The sequence below is a fragment of the Buteo buteo genome, chromosome 6 (genome assembly GCF_964188355.1).
Source record: "Buteo buteo chromosome 6, bButBut1.hap1.1, whole genome shotgun sequence".
Classification (NCBI taxonomy): domain Eukaryota; kingdom Metazoa; phylum Chordata; class Aves; order Accipitriformes; family Accipitridae; genus Buteo; species Buteo buteo.
Genome location: NC_134176.1, coordinates 9,832,401 through 9,846,504, shown reverse-complemented (window position 1 = coordinate 9,846,504; position 14,104 = coordinate 9,832,401). Strand labels below are relative to the sequence as shown.

General features: G+C 46.3%; 1 protein-coding gene across 2 annotated transcripts in view; it reads right to left on the bottom strand.

The window, feature by feature from the left end:
- Nucleotides 1–13,655, bottom strand: part of JAG2 (jagged canonical Notch ligand 2) — a 72,943-nt gene extending 59,288 nt beyond the window's left edge. The window contains exons 1-2 of one of the 2 annotated variants that reach the window (XM_075029677.1): nt 13,308–13,655; nt 12,676–12,999 (exon numbers count right to left, since the gene is read on the bottom strand). In XM_075029677.1, the coding sequence (XP_074885778.1) occupies nt 12,676–12,999; nt 13,308–13,655 (672 nt within the window). The remainder of the gene's footprint in view (nt 1–12,675; nt 13,000–13,307) is intronic. The other variant, XM_075029678.1, reaches the window with a different exon arrangement.
- Between the last annotated feature and the right edge of the window lie 449 nt (nt 13,656–14,104).

Genomic DNA, 14,104 nt, shown 5'->3' with positions numbered 1-14,104 from the left:
GAGCAGAAAAATAAGTCACCACTGTAAGAGATGGTGCAAGTTCTTTCATGTGGATCAACACACGCAAGGAACTTGAATAAAAGATTAAACAAGGATTCTGCACACAGACATGCACACTTAGTTAAATACACGTGGGAGCACCAGAGTTTAGTTGTGAAAAAACTAAGTTTATAAACATGTTCCTGAAACAAATGCTTGTATCATATTCCAGCAGCAGGACTGAATCTTCTGAACAGTACTTTGTGGCTACAGTAAAACTTTATCACGTTTGCAGCACCAACCATTACGTTGTATTTAAGTACTATTGAAAATGAACTGCTTACAGCAGCAAATAAACACTGCATACAACAGTATATGTAGCCTACAATTCCAAGGTACCTATTTGAATATATGACAACCAAGACTTGATCAATCCCACCATAACAAAGCAGCATCAGAACTTTAATATCAAATAATATCTTTCAGATTAATGTGAACTGGAGTGGATCCGATATAGATTTGTATTATTACAAATCAGACAAAATCCACAAATCGGCAGGCCTTTAGCAGGAAAGCTTTGTAACAAGTGTAGCAAGGTACAGGGAACAACCTCTGAAAGCAGGCACTTGCCCTGTAAATTTAGTATAAGCAAGTGAATTAAGAGTGCTTCTCTTTTTTTTTTTTTTTTTTCCCCTTCTCCTCCTGTTGACATGGATCTGGAAGCTATGAAAGGGAGATTATCTCAGCAGGTCAATTTCATTTCATTGCTGACCCCTAGTTACTTCTCTGGTGGGTACCAATGTTACAGCTTTCCTCGTAAGGATGAATATCAATGGAGAACAGAATGAAGCCATATAAAGTAAGCTAACATTAAAAAACATGGAGACTAATTCTGCTAGTCCAAAGCTGGACTCATTACTCAAGCATGTGTACTAGTGAATACTTTCCAGCTTCTTTAGTACTTCATTTGCCAATGACTCTTCCGCTGTTCTGTCTTCTCCAGACTCCTTGGCCAGCTGAAGTTTCACAGACTACCAAATCTTGAAAATTCATCCTAAGGGCTTAGGGAAAAATAAATTATCACTGATAGCAAGCTGCGACAAGTCAAGACTATCTTCTCCTGCCAGTTAAAGCTTATTTTATTTACCTTTCATTTGCGGTGATCTGGGAGTAGATATGAACAGCTTGAGAAGCTCTGTGATAGGCAACAGTTTGTTCTTCTGCCTAAGCCCTGTGACAATTACATTCTGACAGTCCCTAGTTTAAGTCCAGGACATGCAGTGTTAGAAAAAGGGGGTCTGAATTCTGGAAATCAACCTCTGAAGAATTGCCACCAGCTAGGTTTGAGCAACCACTTTACCCTTCACCTCTTACAAAGCAGGAGGAGATGTGAAGTGACTACAAGCTATAAACCATACAACCCTGAAGTTATCACAGCTTAACAGCCAACATCAGAAGGCACTGTAGGAGCACTAAATACTTGACAACCAACATCTTAAGTGTGTATGCAGGTCTAAACATTTCAGTTTCTCTACTTCCTTCCCTTCCTCACTTTCTGATAGAAGCAAGAACTAGTCTGTGTGGATGAATCATGGAAACAATACTCTGTTCAATAAAGGTCTCTAACAGCCAAATACAACACTAAAACATTTTGGGCCTATATATAAACATATGGTTTAAATAACAGTTTATAACCAACACAGGAGGTGCTATCAGCTCATTGTTGTGTACAAAAAAAACAGTCATTAGTGAGGGGCAGCAGATGGTTATACTTGCTCTTAATAGTCCAAGTAAACATGGTCTGACTTCTAGACTTTGCTGATCACATGCAGCTAGTTACAGGAAAAACTCCATGTTGCGATATAAGGAAAATCATGTTGTCATAACATAAAAGAGAATTAGAACTGTAAAAAGCACCCCCAAAAATTTTTTGTACGTGGTGTAAAAGGAAGGAACTGCCACCAAATCTATTGAGCAGCAGCACAGGTTACCAGACCAGTGCTATTAAAATTGTCCTCAATCAATAAGAAGAGCAGTAAATGGTACCATGCCGTGGTTTAAGCCCAGCTGGCAACTAAGCACCACATATCTGCTTGCTCACTGCCCCTGGTAGGACAGGGTAGAGAATCAGAAAAGTAGAAGTGAGAAAACTCCTTGGTTGAGACAAAGACAGTTTAATAGGTAAAGCAAAAGCCGTGTGTGCAAGCAAAGCAAAACAAGGAATTCATCCCCCACTTCCCATCGGCAGGCAGGTGTTCAGCCATCTCCAGGAAAGCAGGGCTCCAGCACGCGTAACAGTGACTTGGGAAGAAAAACGCCATCACTCTGAACGTCCCCCCCTTCCTTCTTCTTCCCCCAGCTTTATATGCTGAGCATGACATCATATGGTCTGGAATATCCCTTTGGTAAGTCGGGGTCAGCTGTCCCAGCTGTGTCCCTTCCCAACTTCTTGTGCACCCCCAGCCTCCTCGCTGGTAGGGTGGGCTGAGAAGCAGAAAAGGCCTTGGCTCTGTGTAAGCACTGCTCAGCAATAATGAAAACATCCCTGTATTATCAACAGTTTTCAGCATAAATCCAAAGCATAGGCCCATACTAGTTACTATGAAGAAAATTAACTCTATCCCAGCCAAAATCAGCACATACCAAAAACTGCACACCCTAAAAAACTACTCCAGTCTTGATTGGAGCAGATCAATAATTAAAGTACTTGCATATTTCTGAACTTACTGCTTAAAGCACATCAGTCAAGCCTTCCAAGTGTGAACATGCTTCCTAATTAGAACTTAAGTTCTCCAGGAGGAATCCCAGACCTTTAACACTGGAAGTGTAGATTGTGTTTTAAGGTAGACATTTCAACTTTACAATGCTATAAACAGAATTATACATATTCAGGGAAAAAAAAGAGACTGAAAGAATCCTATGTGATGTTTTAGGTTAACTACCAGCTCATATGATATTTTACTACAATTTGCATGTACAGAATTGCTTCAGAAGGAGTAAGGAAAGCTAGCTCTACCTGAAACTAGCATTTTCTACCAATTGTGGGATATTGCATCAATAGAAATACTGCCTTCTCACTGAAAGTCCGAAAACGTACAATTTATCCAATTTGAACGTTAGATGCTTTAAGTTACTTATGCTGGTATGTTCAGAGTACTAGAAAGCACAGGAGAGACTACAGACCTAGTGGACTCTCTGGAATTAGAAGAGGCATTGCTAGAACAGTTTAAGTGTAATAATAATCAGAAAGTAATGTACTGAACAAAAACCACCAGAACACATCCTGCTGGGAACAAAATATATATAATTAGGACTTTCAAGCCCAAAACAGGATGTAAACAGATTGCAGTTTACGTACTAATACTCCAGTCTTATCTCAGATTTAAAAAAAAAAAAAAAACTTCAGAGAATGAGCACCTGTGCATCTGTCCAAGGGGCATATAATTGGTTACTCAAGGACTATTAGGCTGTTTCTTAGCAACCTCTGCAAGCTCTAATCAAGTAAGACTAAGATTGTCATTTAGCCTTGAAATGCCTTGCCCCTTCCACCTAATACTGCATTCTAACTGCTACTGAGGAGCAGTTGTTTCAACCACAGATAAAAATCCATGTTTACTATCTGTTTCAGCTGAGAGTTCCTCTTAGCACTTGCTATCAGAGTATCTTCATGTCAAATACGCTTTTTCACACTTTATTTAGTATCTGAAACAGCAATTAATAAAATAAACCTTGACATTTTCTCCTTTTTATACAAAATAAAGGCTAACTACAACTCTAAAAAAATGACCTTGGGAATAAAGTTTAATAAATGAGCATAACCTATAGACCAACTCTTAAACAACAAGATCTTATAACAGTAAAACATTCTCCAAGTGTAATTGCAAGAAAAAATATCAAAAGCAGCAGTTGAGACATTTCAAGAAAATAGCAAGCATTTATCTCAGAGCTGGATGACATGTAAATCTGTGGTGACGCTGAAATGTATCCACTATGTTGCACACATTGGATTTCTAAACCAAGTATCATTCAGCAAAACTCTGGCAATTAGACCAGGAAAAAAAAAAAGCCAAAAGAATACAAGTAATTGAAAAATAAACTCATCTGTTCAGTCCTAGTTTAGCTTCATTGTTCATCTATAATATCAACAGACATATGATAGTCTCCACTTAAGACAGCAGTCTTAAAGATTAAGTTTTATATAGAGTATTTTTCCTTATACAGTAAGCAAAGGCACCAAAAGTCTATGGTTCCATCAGGTATGGCCACTCCTCCCTGACTCAAGATGATCTACACAAAAGCCATCACACAGCTCTCTCCAGCTTTCTGCCTCCTGACAGGTCTCCCTTGGGTGTACAGCAGGGGAAGGCAGCAGCTCTAAGAGGGTCCCACCATCCCATGGGAGGCAAAAGTTCTGCAGGTGCCCAATATGACCTAGCACAGATGGTCTTAGCCATCTATACTGGTTCATCCCCCAACCCTGGGGGCAGGGGAAAGGGAAAGCAGTCAGGCTACATGTTCACCTCCTGCTCACAACAGCTTAACATGCAGCTCAAAAGCCACCAACTGGATATGGCAGACAGTACTGCCAGTGGTCATCTCTGGCCAAAGACCAATCAATTTTAGACACCCACTAACCAGATGCCAGAGCAGCTTTCTAGCAAGAAGCCCAAAGGCATATCACAGTGCTGAAGAGGAAGAGAATGATGGACTTACTGCCAAGGAACAGTAGCAGCTATCCTTTGGGTAAGCATCTGGCTAAGCATTAAGGAGCCACAACCAATGTCAGTATACCCTTATTCCTCACTCCTTGAAGTAGCCTCTCTCCTTCCAAATTGCTGCCCCCAAGCTTCTTCCAGATCAGAGGATTACTAGCAGCTAGAATTGGAGGACCAAGGGAAAGTAAATTGATGTGCTACCAGGAAAGTGACCCTCCCTTTTAGTCCCTTCAGTAGGCTGAGAAGCTCTGAAATAGAACGAGCAATGCAAATAGGACCCACACAGAGTTGACAAAACATTGGACTTGTTTTCAGAAGAGGAGGGAGGGAAGCTTTCAGGCACAGAGTAATTTAAAGCTTCTGCAGGTGACTATACAATACAATCATAGCTGCTTCATGAACTTAACAGAGTAGTTTCTAAAGTATGTTCACAGCATGTATTTCAGAGCCAACACTCGCACCAAGCAACACATAGGAAAAACAAGTGAAGGAGTCAGACTACACAGAAAGGATGAATTCCACCCATCTCACCTACACATAGTGTGACTCGATGGCATTGCTCAAGTGGGGCCACACAACCACCAGCCCACAATGACAGCACAAACAAAAGTAATTTTAAAAGTTAAAAAAAAAATTAAAAAATCATCATTTACCTTGCACATCTGTCTCAAACACAATCCTCCTCATAGAAGAAAAACTGTTGTTAATCAGTTGCCACAAAAACAGATTAAAAATGCACTACACCATTTTTGGCATTTTTTTCATGCAGAAAACATAGCTGTTTCACATTATTTATTGTTTGACAGAAGCTTAATTTTTTGCAACTTTTGTGCTGACAAACAGTGAACTCTAATAGTAACTCAAGGCAAGCTGGACTTACACAAGGAATACAAGCAGTAGCATCAAACACAGAAGGCAGCTTTTACAACACAAAGCTTCTCAACATCTACACCAACAGATTTCCTTGAACTTCACAGGATCACTCAGAAAGTCTACAACACAGTGGGAACACGGCCCAACTAGGCCAAACATCACAAGTCTGATATAAACACAACCAATTATGGTTTTACCCCAACCAACTATGTTAAAGATAAATCTGATTGTTTAAGATTAAAGCTACAAGTAGTCATGTCTTTAGCAGACCTTTCATATGCAGGCTTTTTTTTTTTTTTTTTTTTTTTTGAGAAAATAGTGTTTGAAACATCTTCAAACAGCCCAAAGACAGTGCTATGAAGCCTCCATCACATTGCGGTGAATCAAACATGCTCTGTTTCTACCTTGCCCTCTTCTCTAGCTCACATCCTCTAGTGTAAGAGTAATCCTGACTACTTCAATACCTATTCCATTTTCAGACAAAGATCTAATGCCTGCACCAGCTGTGTGGCTAAGAGTGTAGCATTTCACTGATAGGCTGGCTGCAGCACCTTCTGGAATAAAGATTAGAAAGTTGACAAGAGGTGTCTAAGCATACCACTCTCAGTGTCTGGGAGGTAAGGTTATTTGTCTGCAAGTTTTGAGTTCAGCCAGTGTTTCTAATAAATGTTTATTTAAGGAAACTTTCAAGGAGTATAAATAGAAGTGTTCTTTACTATCTGACCATCTCTGTGACATTCAACCCCCCCACCAGAACTTTAAGGTATAAAAGCCTAAATAGTTAGCAGAATACTGTCCTCTGAGGCATATTTATTTCAAAGACTTAAGAAAGTCTAGATTTAGTGACATCAATGTATGAAAGATTAAAAGTGCAAATAACATTTCTGCTTAAAATTAGAAGACAGATTTTCTATAGTTACATGAAACTTAAGTCTTTAGGCTTTCTATTCTGGGCAAGCTGCAAATAGTTGCTGGCACACAGAGCATGCCAATAATAAATCCCTTTTTCAAAGAGTGGTTCTGAAGTGCTCACCATTAAGGCCTTGATTCTTTTTTAGAGGTGACACCTGCAGCTGCTATTGAAATCAACTGGAGTTGTCACTACCCAGCATGGCTAAAGTCAGTCTCTAAAAATTTTAATCACCTGATTATCTTCTTTTACAAAAGAGTATAACAAAACCTGCAAGCTACTCTTTGCATTTGTGTAATATGAAACTGAAGGGATATCATTTGGATAATAAACCATTCCCCTAACCTCAACCTTTCATTTCTGATCAAAAAAGTTTGAAGGCAAATACAGTATTGAGCAGGTGAAAGCATAGAATTCCCTGATCTACTTGCCCAAGACTGAGGAAACATGGATCCATGTTTTCTGATCCACAATACATCTGTCCATGAATTGCGACAGGCATGGGAAGGCTTTATGAGCACAAGGGCTGCAGGGGTTTTGTCAAAATAAGAAACAGTTTGGCATGCCAATTACCATAGCAGCCCTAGAATCTACTGACAAGCCAATCAGGTAGAGTCAGTAAGCAAGCAGCAAGCTTGGGGCAGGGGGGAAAAAAGTGGTCAAGTATTAAAAAGGAAGCTTTGTGCTATCAGCAGAGCCTTCCACCTGGGGAAAAGAGCTAGGCTGCTGGCAAATAAGACATTAAACATTTATGTAGTTCATCAATATATGGCTATCAACTACATTATTTTTTCCATGCTGACCTCCTCTGCTAACAAGGTGTGATGCATGAACATTATAACCCATCACTGTACAAGGTGAATTTTACATTTTGGCATGAGGTCTTGCTCTCACTTCTTATTGCCGCCCTCAGGCCTTGCTTGGGACTGTGTGTTTGCATGCACTTTTGTTTTTTAAAAAGGGAGTTTCAATGGAGCAAAGAACAACTATTTAGAGGTAAAGCTTGCTGCATATCTTGCACTTGAGGATGCTTCATTTGTGAACTTCTGATCTTTTTCATGAGAAAAGTTTACATACTGTTCCTCAGGTACAACTGTGGACAAGCACCTTTTTCAGTGCTAAATGGCCTAACTTTAACCTGCTTAATTTAAGCATATCTGTCACGATGGGCTGTCATTCAAGCTGACAGGATGCATGTTTACTCTACCAGGGAGCAGAGAGTAATCTAATCCAGGATGTTTTCATTACAAAGCCTCAAGATCCTGATCAGAGAGTAGTGATGGCTGTGTTAAGACAGAAGGTAGACCAACTGTAGATCTACCAGCCAAACAAAAATAGACAAGAACATTTCCGACAGTCAGGCTATCTAGTTCCCTACAGGCACCAAGGATCCCAGATAACATGCTTCAAGGCTAGATGCCTTCCAGGGCCTAACTGCCTTCAGTTTTCAAATTAGAAGGATTGATAGAGCTTGATGCAGAATTCTATAGTGAAGTAGACAACATCTGAAAGTGCCAAGCAGAACACTGTACCCATCAAGTAATAAAAGCTATAAAGTCAAGTATTCCTCCTCAGGTTTTGGCGGGGGACGGGAGGGGTGCTTTCTAAGAAATTCATTATTTACTGCTGCAGCCAAGTTACCCTCTCAACAGCTCTACATATTTGATGGTTCATACTCCTGTGTATGTTTTAGATGAAGATGAACCCTTTCAGGCATTTGGATGAGACTCACATATGGACTGCACATGGATTAAACTCACACAGAGTCTGGATATTCAATGTATATACTTTCACACATTTTTATCTACCTGAAAGTTAACAATACTTCAGAAGTTTAGAGAGAGGTGCTACAATCACACCCTAAATAGGAAAAACTTAAGATCAGTGCTTACAAAAATAATAAATTAGTTGCCCACATTCTAGTGTGGAAGGTACCCTCTACCCAAGCAAGTTGCCGAGGGCCGCCTGAACCTCTACTACCCCTTCTTCAGATAGGTACACAGAGTCCTAGCAGAGCACCAGGGAAAGAGAAGTGAAATTGCTTGTTTCTGCTACTTATCCCCAAGGCCCTGAACTCTGAAGTTCACCTGTGGCATTCAGAGTACAGTGTACTCGTATGTATACTGCACTGACTGTCAGTCACACTAGAATCTCAAAAACAGAGGGGCTGAAAGGAGATAATGATGCATACTGTAATACATGATTTCAACATCCACAACTAGTCAGAACAATTCTTCCATATGACTAATTAACTGAAGTAATGGATGCCATACCAATATTTATGGTGCAGAAAAAGCTGTGAATTCCCCGAGGGAAGGAACAGGGTGGAGGGAAAAACCACACACACACAACTCCATTTCATGCCATCTTGCAAAGGAGTATGAAAAATGGTTCCACATAACCCATCACAGCAGAATGCCTGTAACATTAAAACATCGTCTTCAGAAGCAGCCTTCAATTAAACCCAAATCTAAAACTCTGCCAATAACCTGTTATTGATAAATATTGCCATGCAAGGTATTTCTGAAGCTTCAGCGTCTGAACAAACAGCTTTGTGCTAGAAAAAAAAATAAAATGCTCCAGACCAATGAGCCTAAACTGTGTAAGTGATCAGAATCGATTCTCCAAAACTACTTGAATTCTTCTGTCTTTTTTGTTTTAAAAGTTGCACATAAATTTTAATTGCATCATTTGTTTGTTAACAATCCCAAATGAGCATTAAGATTCAAGTTTTACAGCAGGAGGCAAAGAAAAAAATGTGAGGTAGGTGGGTGAAGAAGACAGCTGTATTGTTCTAGCTGTTCCTCAGCCTCTCCCACTGCCAGATTTCTGTGGATGATGTATCCCAAGGTAGCAATTTTAAGAACTTTTTGGCAATATCCCAAGCTCCTCTTGCAAATCAGAGATCAGACTAATGATATTAAAAAAAGACAGGAAATAGGAATAAACTGGATAAATGACACTGTATCAAACAGTGGAAATCACTGAACTCTGGTAGTGCAGCTTTACAGAAAAGAAACTTGTCCAAATTTCACTGTAAAATTTTACAATGTAAAATTAAAAAAAGAAAAAAAAACCCAGGATAACAAAACCAAGGCCAAAAACCACCTTTCAAGATACTACTGGCCTTACAGCTACTGGTAGCTCAGGACACTGCAATATCAAACAGACATCAAGAAAACCTCCCTCGAGCAATTTATACATTAATACGTTAGTCTCCTTAAGCAAGGGAGTTACCATTAAGATGAGGTTCAGTAAGAAGCCCACATATACCAATGCTGGCTGTCATTAGGGTTGGATTTCTCAGTCTTAAAAATCTAATCTAGAACTACTGAAATAAGTCCTTTGCTCACTCCAAATTTGTTTCATAAGTGAAAGACACAATTTCTAATTCTCTTCAGTGTTATCCCTTCCCAGCATATTCAGTAAAGGAACATTCATTTCATTACTGTTGCATAGCAAAAAAAAACCAGGTCATATGAAAAGACTATGTCTGTATTGTTGTTTCTTGTTTGCAAACTTGAGTAGAGAGAGAGAGTATTATTTGAGAATAATTTTGAAATTACCCCAAAGAGTTGAAACCTAACCCAGGAACTCAATCTACTTAAAACCCCCTTGTGTTAAACTAGCACTACAATTAAGCCTCTCCTTGCAGACTCTATACAGCTTATGTACAGTTGTGACAAAGATGCTGCATTCCCCACCAACAGACTGAATGTCCAGAGTTCAAGACGTAACTACAACACACAGGAGGGACTTCTTTCCGTAAGTGCATCCATGGACTGCAATACAGGGACTGTTTTTAAAAGTACAACTACTCCACAACTTATTTTTAGAATCGAGGGTGGGCAGGGAGAATATTCTGTAAACCTTCCAAAAATCAGCCGGCCGCCCACTAAACTGCAGTAGCACTGTTTAAATAAGTTACAGGCTGCTTTGCAACAGCTGCAAAAAAACAGTGGAAAGACAGACCAAAGACTTCAAGTCTTTTAAAACGCTGGAGGCAAGGATATAAGAAACAGCAGCAGGCACAGTATTACATGCTAGAGACACTGTGGTAATTTACCTGCAAGAGGTAGGTCAAACAGGCCTTTCTTAAGACTTGATGAGCATAGAACAACAATATCCGGCAGCTGCAAGGTAGGCATGTGCTTATTCCAACAGAGAAAAACCAAAGAAGGCTGGGCTTAGGGACCTGCATTGTAAGGATTATCAAGCTCTCCTCTTGTTTCAAGTAGCAATGATAGAAACTGGCAAAATAAAAGCATGAGTTAAGTTACCTTTACTCCCTCATGCAGATAACATACGAAGTTTGGGGTGCTAATGTTACTGAAATCTCCTACTGAAGAGTTTATGATTTCGTCAAGCCTGTATTAAACGGCCAATAAAGAGGAGAAAGACTCTTAATTTTCCCTTTGATCTTATAACTTAAAAGCAGAGTTCCAAATACCCTGGTTTTATGGTATTGGCTATACCTGCTAACAGGAACCTCTCCACATTCAACAGGTTACAGGACTAATAAAGGCAAACCACCCCAACTTGGCAACCAGAACATAAATGCCTCTGTGCAGAGAAATTTATCGGTTGTACCACTTTTTTAGCCATCTAACTCCAGTAAAACTCCTACTTTCAAACACCGGTCAGTTCTTAATTTGAGGTACGTGACCATCAGGCTGGAAGGCCCCTGTCAGCACAGAAAGTTAAGAGATTTACGTGGACTAGTTTCCTTCAGCACAAAACACAAGCAAACAGTTTTGCCCCTGACCATTCCTAGCAGCGGTTTTCCAAGTAACAAAGATCCCACAAGCTACGTATCTCAAGAGGTCGGTGAGGGCCATTTCATCTGTTAGTCACCAGGTGCCAAACCCGATCTGCAGGTACCGGGGCTTCTGATTCTCATCTCCCTCCCGAGCTAGGGCACCGCACCATCCCCATTCCTCAGCGCCTCGCAACTTGCCAGCTTCCACCCCGTGGCCCACTTGGAAGGGCGAGAGCAACAGCTGTGAAACTCCCGGCAGGATCCTACCTGCCTGCAGACGGGCAGGAAGCCCGGCCTTTCCTCCCGCCCCAGCACGGGCCCCTCTCCGAACCCCGCGCCCCCCGAAAAGCAGAAGGACGGGGACGGGCCTTGGCCTGCGGCCCCCGCGGATGTGGCCCCTGGGTCGGGCGCCGGACGGGGAGGTGGGTGCTGAGGGAACGGATTGGGGGGGGGGGGGGGGTGTCACAGAAAAACCCCGAGATCCTGAGGGGAGGGACGGGGGCAGCGCCGGCGTCTCGCACGCCGCCACACAGCCGAGCCACGGATCCGCTTTCCGACGGGATCCGGAGCAGGGCTGCGCTCCGGACGCTCCCTCCCGATCCGTGCCCCCGGAGGGGGGGGGGCAGCTCCCGCCTCCCTTCGCCACCCGGGTGTGTGTGCGGGGCAGGGGGGGCTCGCAGCGCTTGGGACGCGGGAGGCGCCCGCCGCGGCCCCCGCCTCAGCCCTCACACCCGCCGGCGGCGGCTCCCGCCCTTCCGAGCCCCGCGCGCCGCCGCGCGGCCCCGCCCGCGGCCCCCAGGAGGGGCGGCAGACTCGCGCCCTTCGCGAGCCGCGGCACGCGCCCCGCGCCGCGCCCCCCACCCCACCCCACCCCACCTGCGCCGCCCCGGCAGCGCCCCCTGCCGGGGGCAACCCCACGCTGCGCGGAGCCGCGGCCCCGGGGGCGCGCTGCCGCCGCCGTCGGCGTTCGGTTTTCGGGTGGGTTGGGGTTTTTTTTTTTTTGGTTTATTCCCCGTTTATCGTTTTTCTTCTTCAGTGATTCGCGCAGCAGCCCCACCTGCAGCCTGTGCGGGAGCCCGTCACGCCGTCACTCCCCCCCACACACACACCCACACCCCGCCGCCGGCCATTCCGCAGCCGCTCCCCGGCACCGGCACCCCCGGGCCGTCCCCGGCGAGGCTGTCGCGGTCGCCGTGTGTGTGTGTCCCCCCCCCCCCCCCCCGCACTCCCCTTTACCCTCCCGCCCGCCGTGCCCCGCAGCCCCCGGGAGGCGGCCGGCCCCGCCCGGGCAGCGCACCGGCGGCTCAGCCCGGCTTCCTAACGGGGGAGCGGGCAGCCGCTGCAGAACCGACGGGAGAAGCGGGGGCGGGGGGGGGGGGGGGGACGCCAAAAAAAAAAAAAAAAAAGGGGCGATAACGACAGCGCGATCATCTACCTACCGGCCACGCAAACTGAAAGGGAATAACAATCCTGCCCGTCTCGGGGGTTCTGCCTTGATGGGAGTATTTGTTGCTGTTCAAATAGAAAATATTTCCACCGAGAACGGGGGTAGATCCGAATCCGTAGTTGCAGGGTCCGACCGGCGTGATCTTGGCCTGATATTCCTTGAGGCAGACTTTCACGTAAGTGTCGCACTCGTCCCGGGTACAGTCCAGGTTCTGGGGGCTTTTCATGCCATCGCAGCATTCCCCATTGAACAACTCGCCGTTTACATTCCGCACCGAGTTAAGCTGCAGCTCGAAATAGCCCGTGGACCGGGACACCTAAAAATAAAAATCAAAGGGGAGACAGCCTCGTTACTACCGCGGCCGGGGGCAGCGCGGGGAGCGCGGGGCGGCGAGGGGCTCCCCGCTTCCCCCCCCCCCCCCCTCAACCCACCCTCCAACTTTCGCCGGCTTCGCGTTTAACCCCGCGGCGGCGCGCGTAGATACGAAGAGCCGCGGCGAGAAAACACCGTCTACGGAGAAACGGCGCAAGGTGGAAGGGGAGCGGGGAGGAGGAGGGAGCGGCGGCGGCGCCCCGCGGCCGGGAGCTGAGCGACCCCCCCCCCCACACACACACACCCCCCTACCTGCACGCAGGAGGCGAGGAGGAGCAGCGCCAGGCCGAACGCGGCGGCGCGGGGGGCCCGGCTCCGCCGGCCGGCGCCCCGCATGCCTGCTGCTCCGCACGGCCGCCTCAGAGGAGCCCGCCGAGCCCACCACCGGCCACGGACCGGCGGCCGCTCGCGGCATGGGCGGCGGGGGAGCCGCCCGCAGCGCGCCGGGGGGCGCAGGGCATGGGCTGCCGGCGGGGCCGCCCGGTGCGCTCCTCCGCCGCCGCCGCCGCTCCCCTCCCGCGGGCTCCGCTCGCCCTCTGTGCGCCTCGGCTCCGCGGACACCCAACAAGTAGGTGCCGGAGTGACAGCTTCATTACCCATTCGCCGCCGCTGCCGCCGCCTTCATATTAATGAGGGGGACGGCCCGGCCCCGCGGCCGGCGGGTGGGGCCAGCACCGCTCCCGCCGCGGCTCTTAAAGGGCGGCGGGAGGCGGCGGGCGGCGGCCCCCGCCCTCGCCCTGTCCTGCCTGGCCTTGCCCGGCTCTGCCCTGCCCTGCCTTGCCCTGCCCCGCCGGCAGCGGGGGGTCCGCCAGCCCCCTAGGCGGTGGGGGACGGGGGGGAGCGCCCGACGGGCGTGGGGTGAAGCGCGAGTGGGGCGCGCGGGGCGCCCACGCGGGAGCCGGAGCGCCCGCAGCCGCGTGTGCCGCCACGGAGGAGCGCGCGGGGGGTGCGCCCACGAGTGTCAGAGGAACGGCCGCGGGAGGTGCGCACCCGCGGCTGTGGAGGGAGCGCGGGGGGGGGGGGGGGGGCACGCGGGGCACATACAGGCA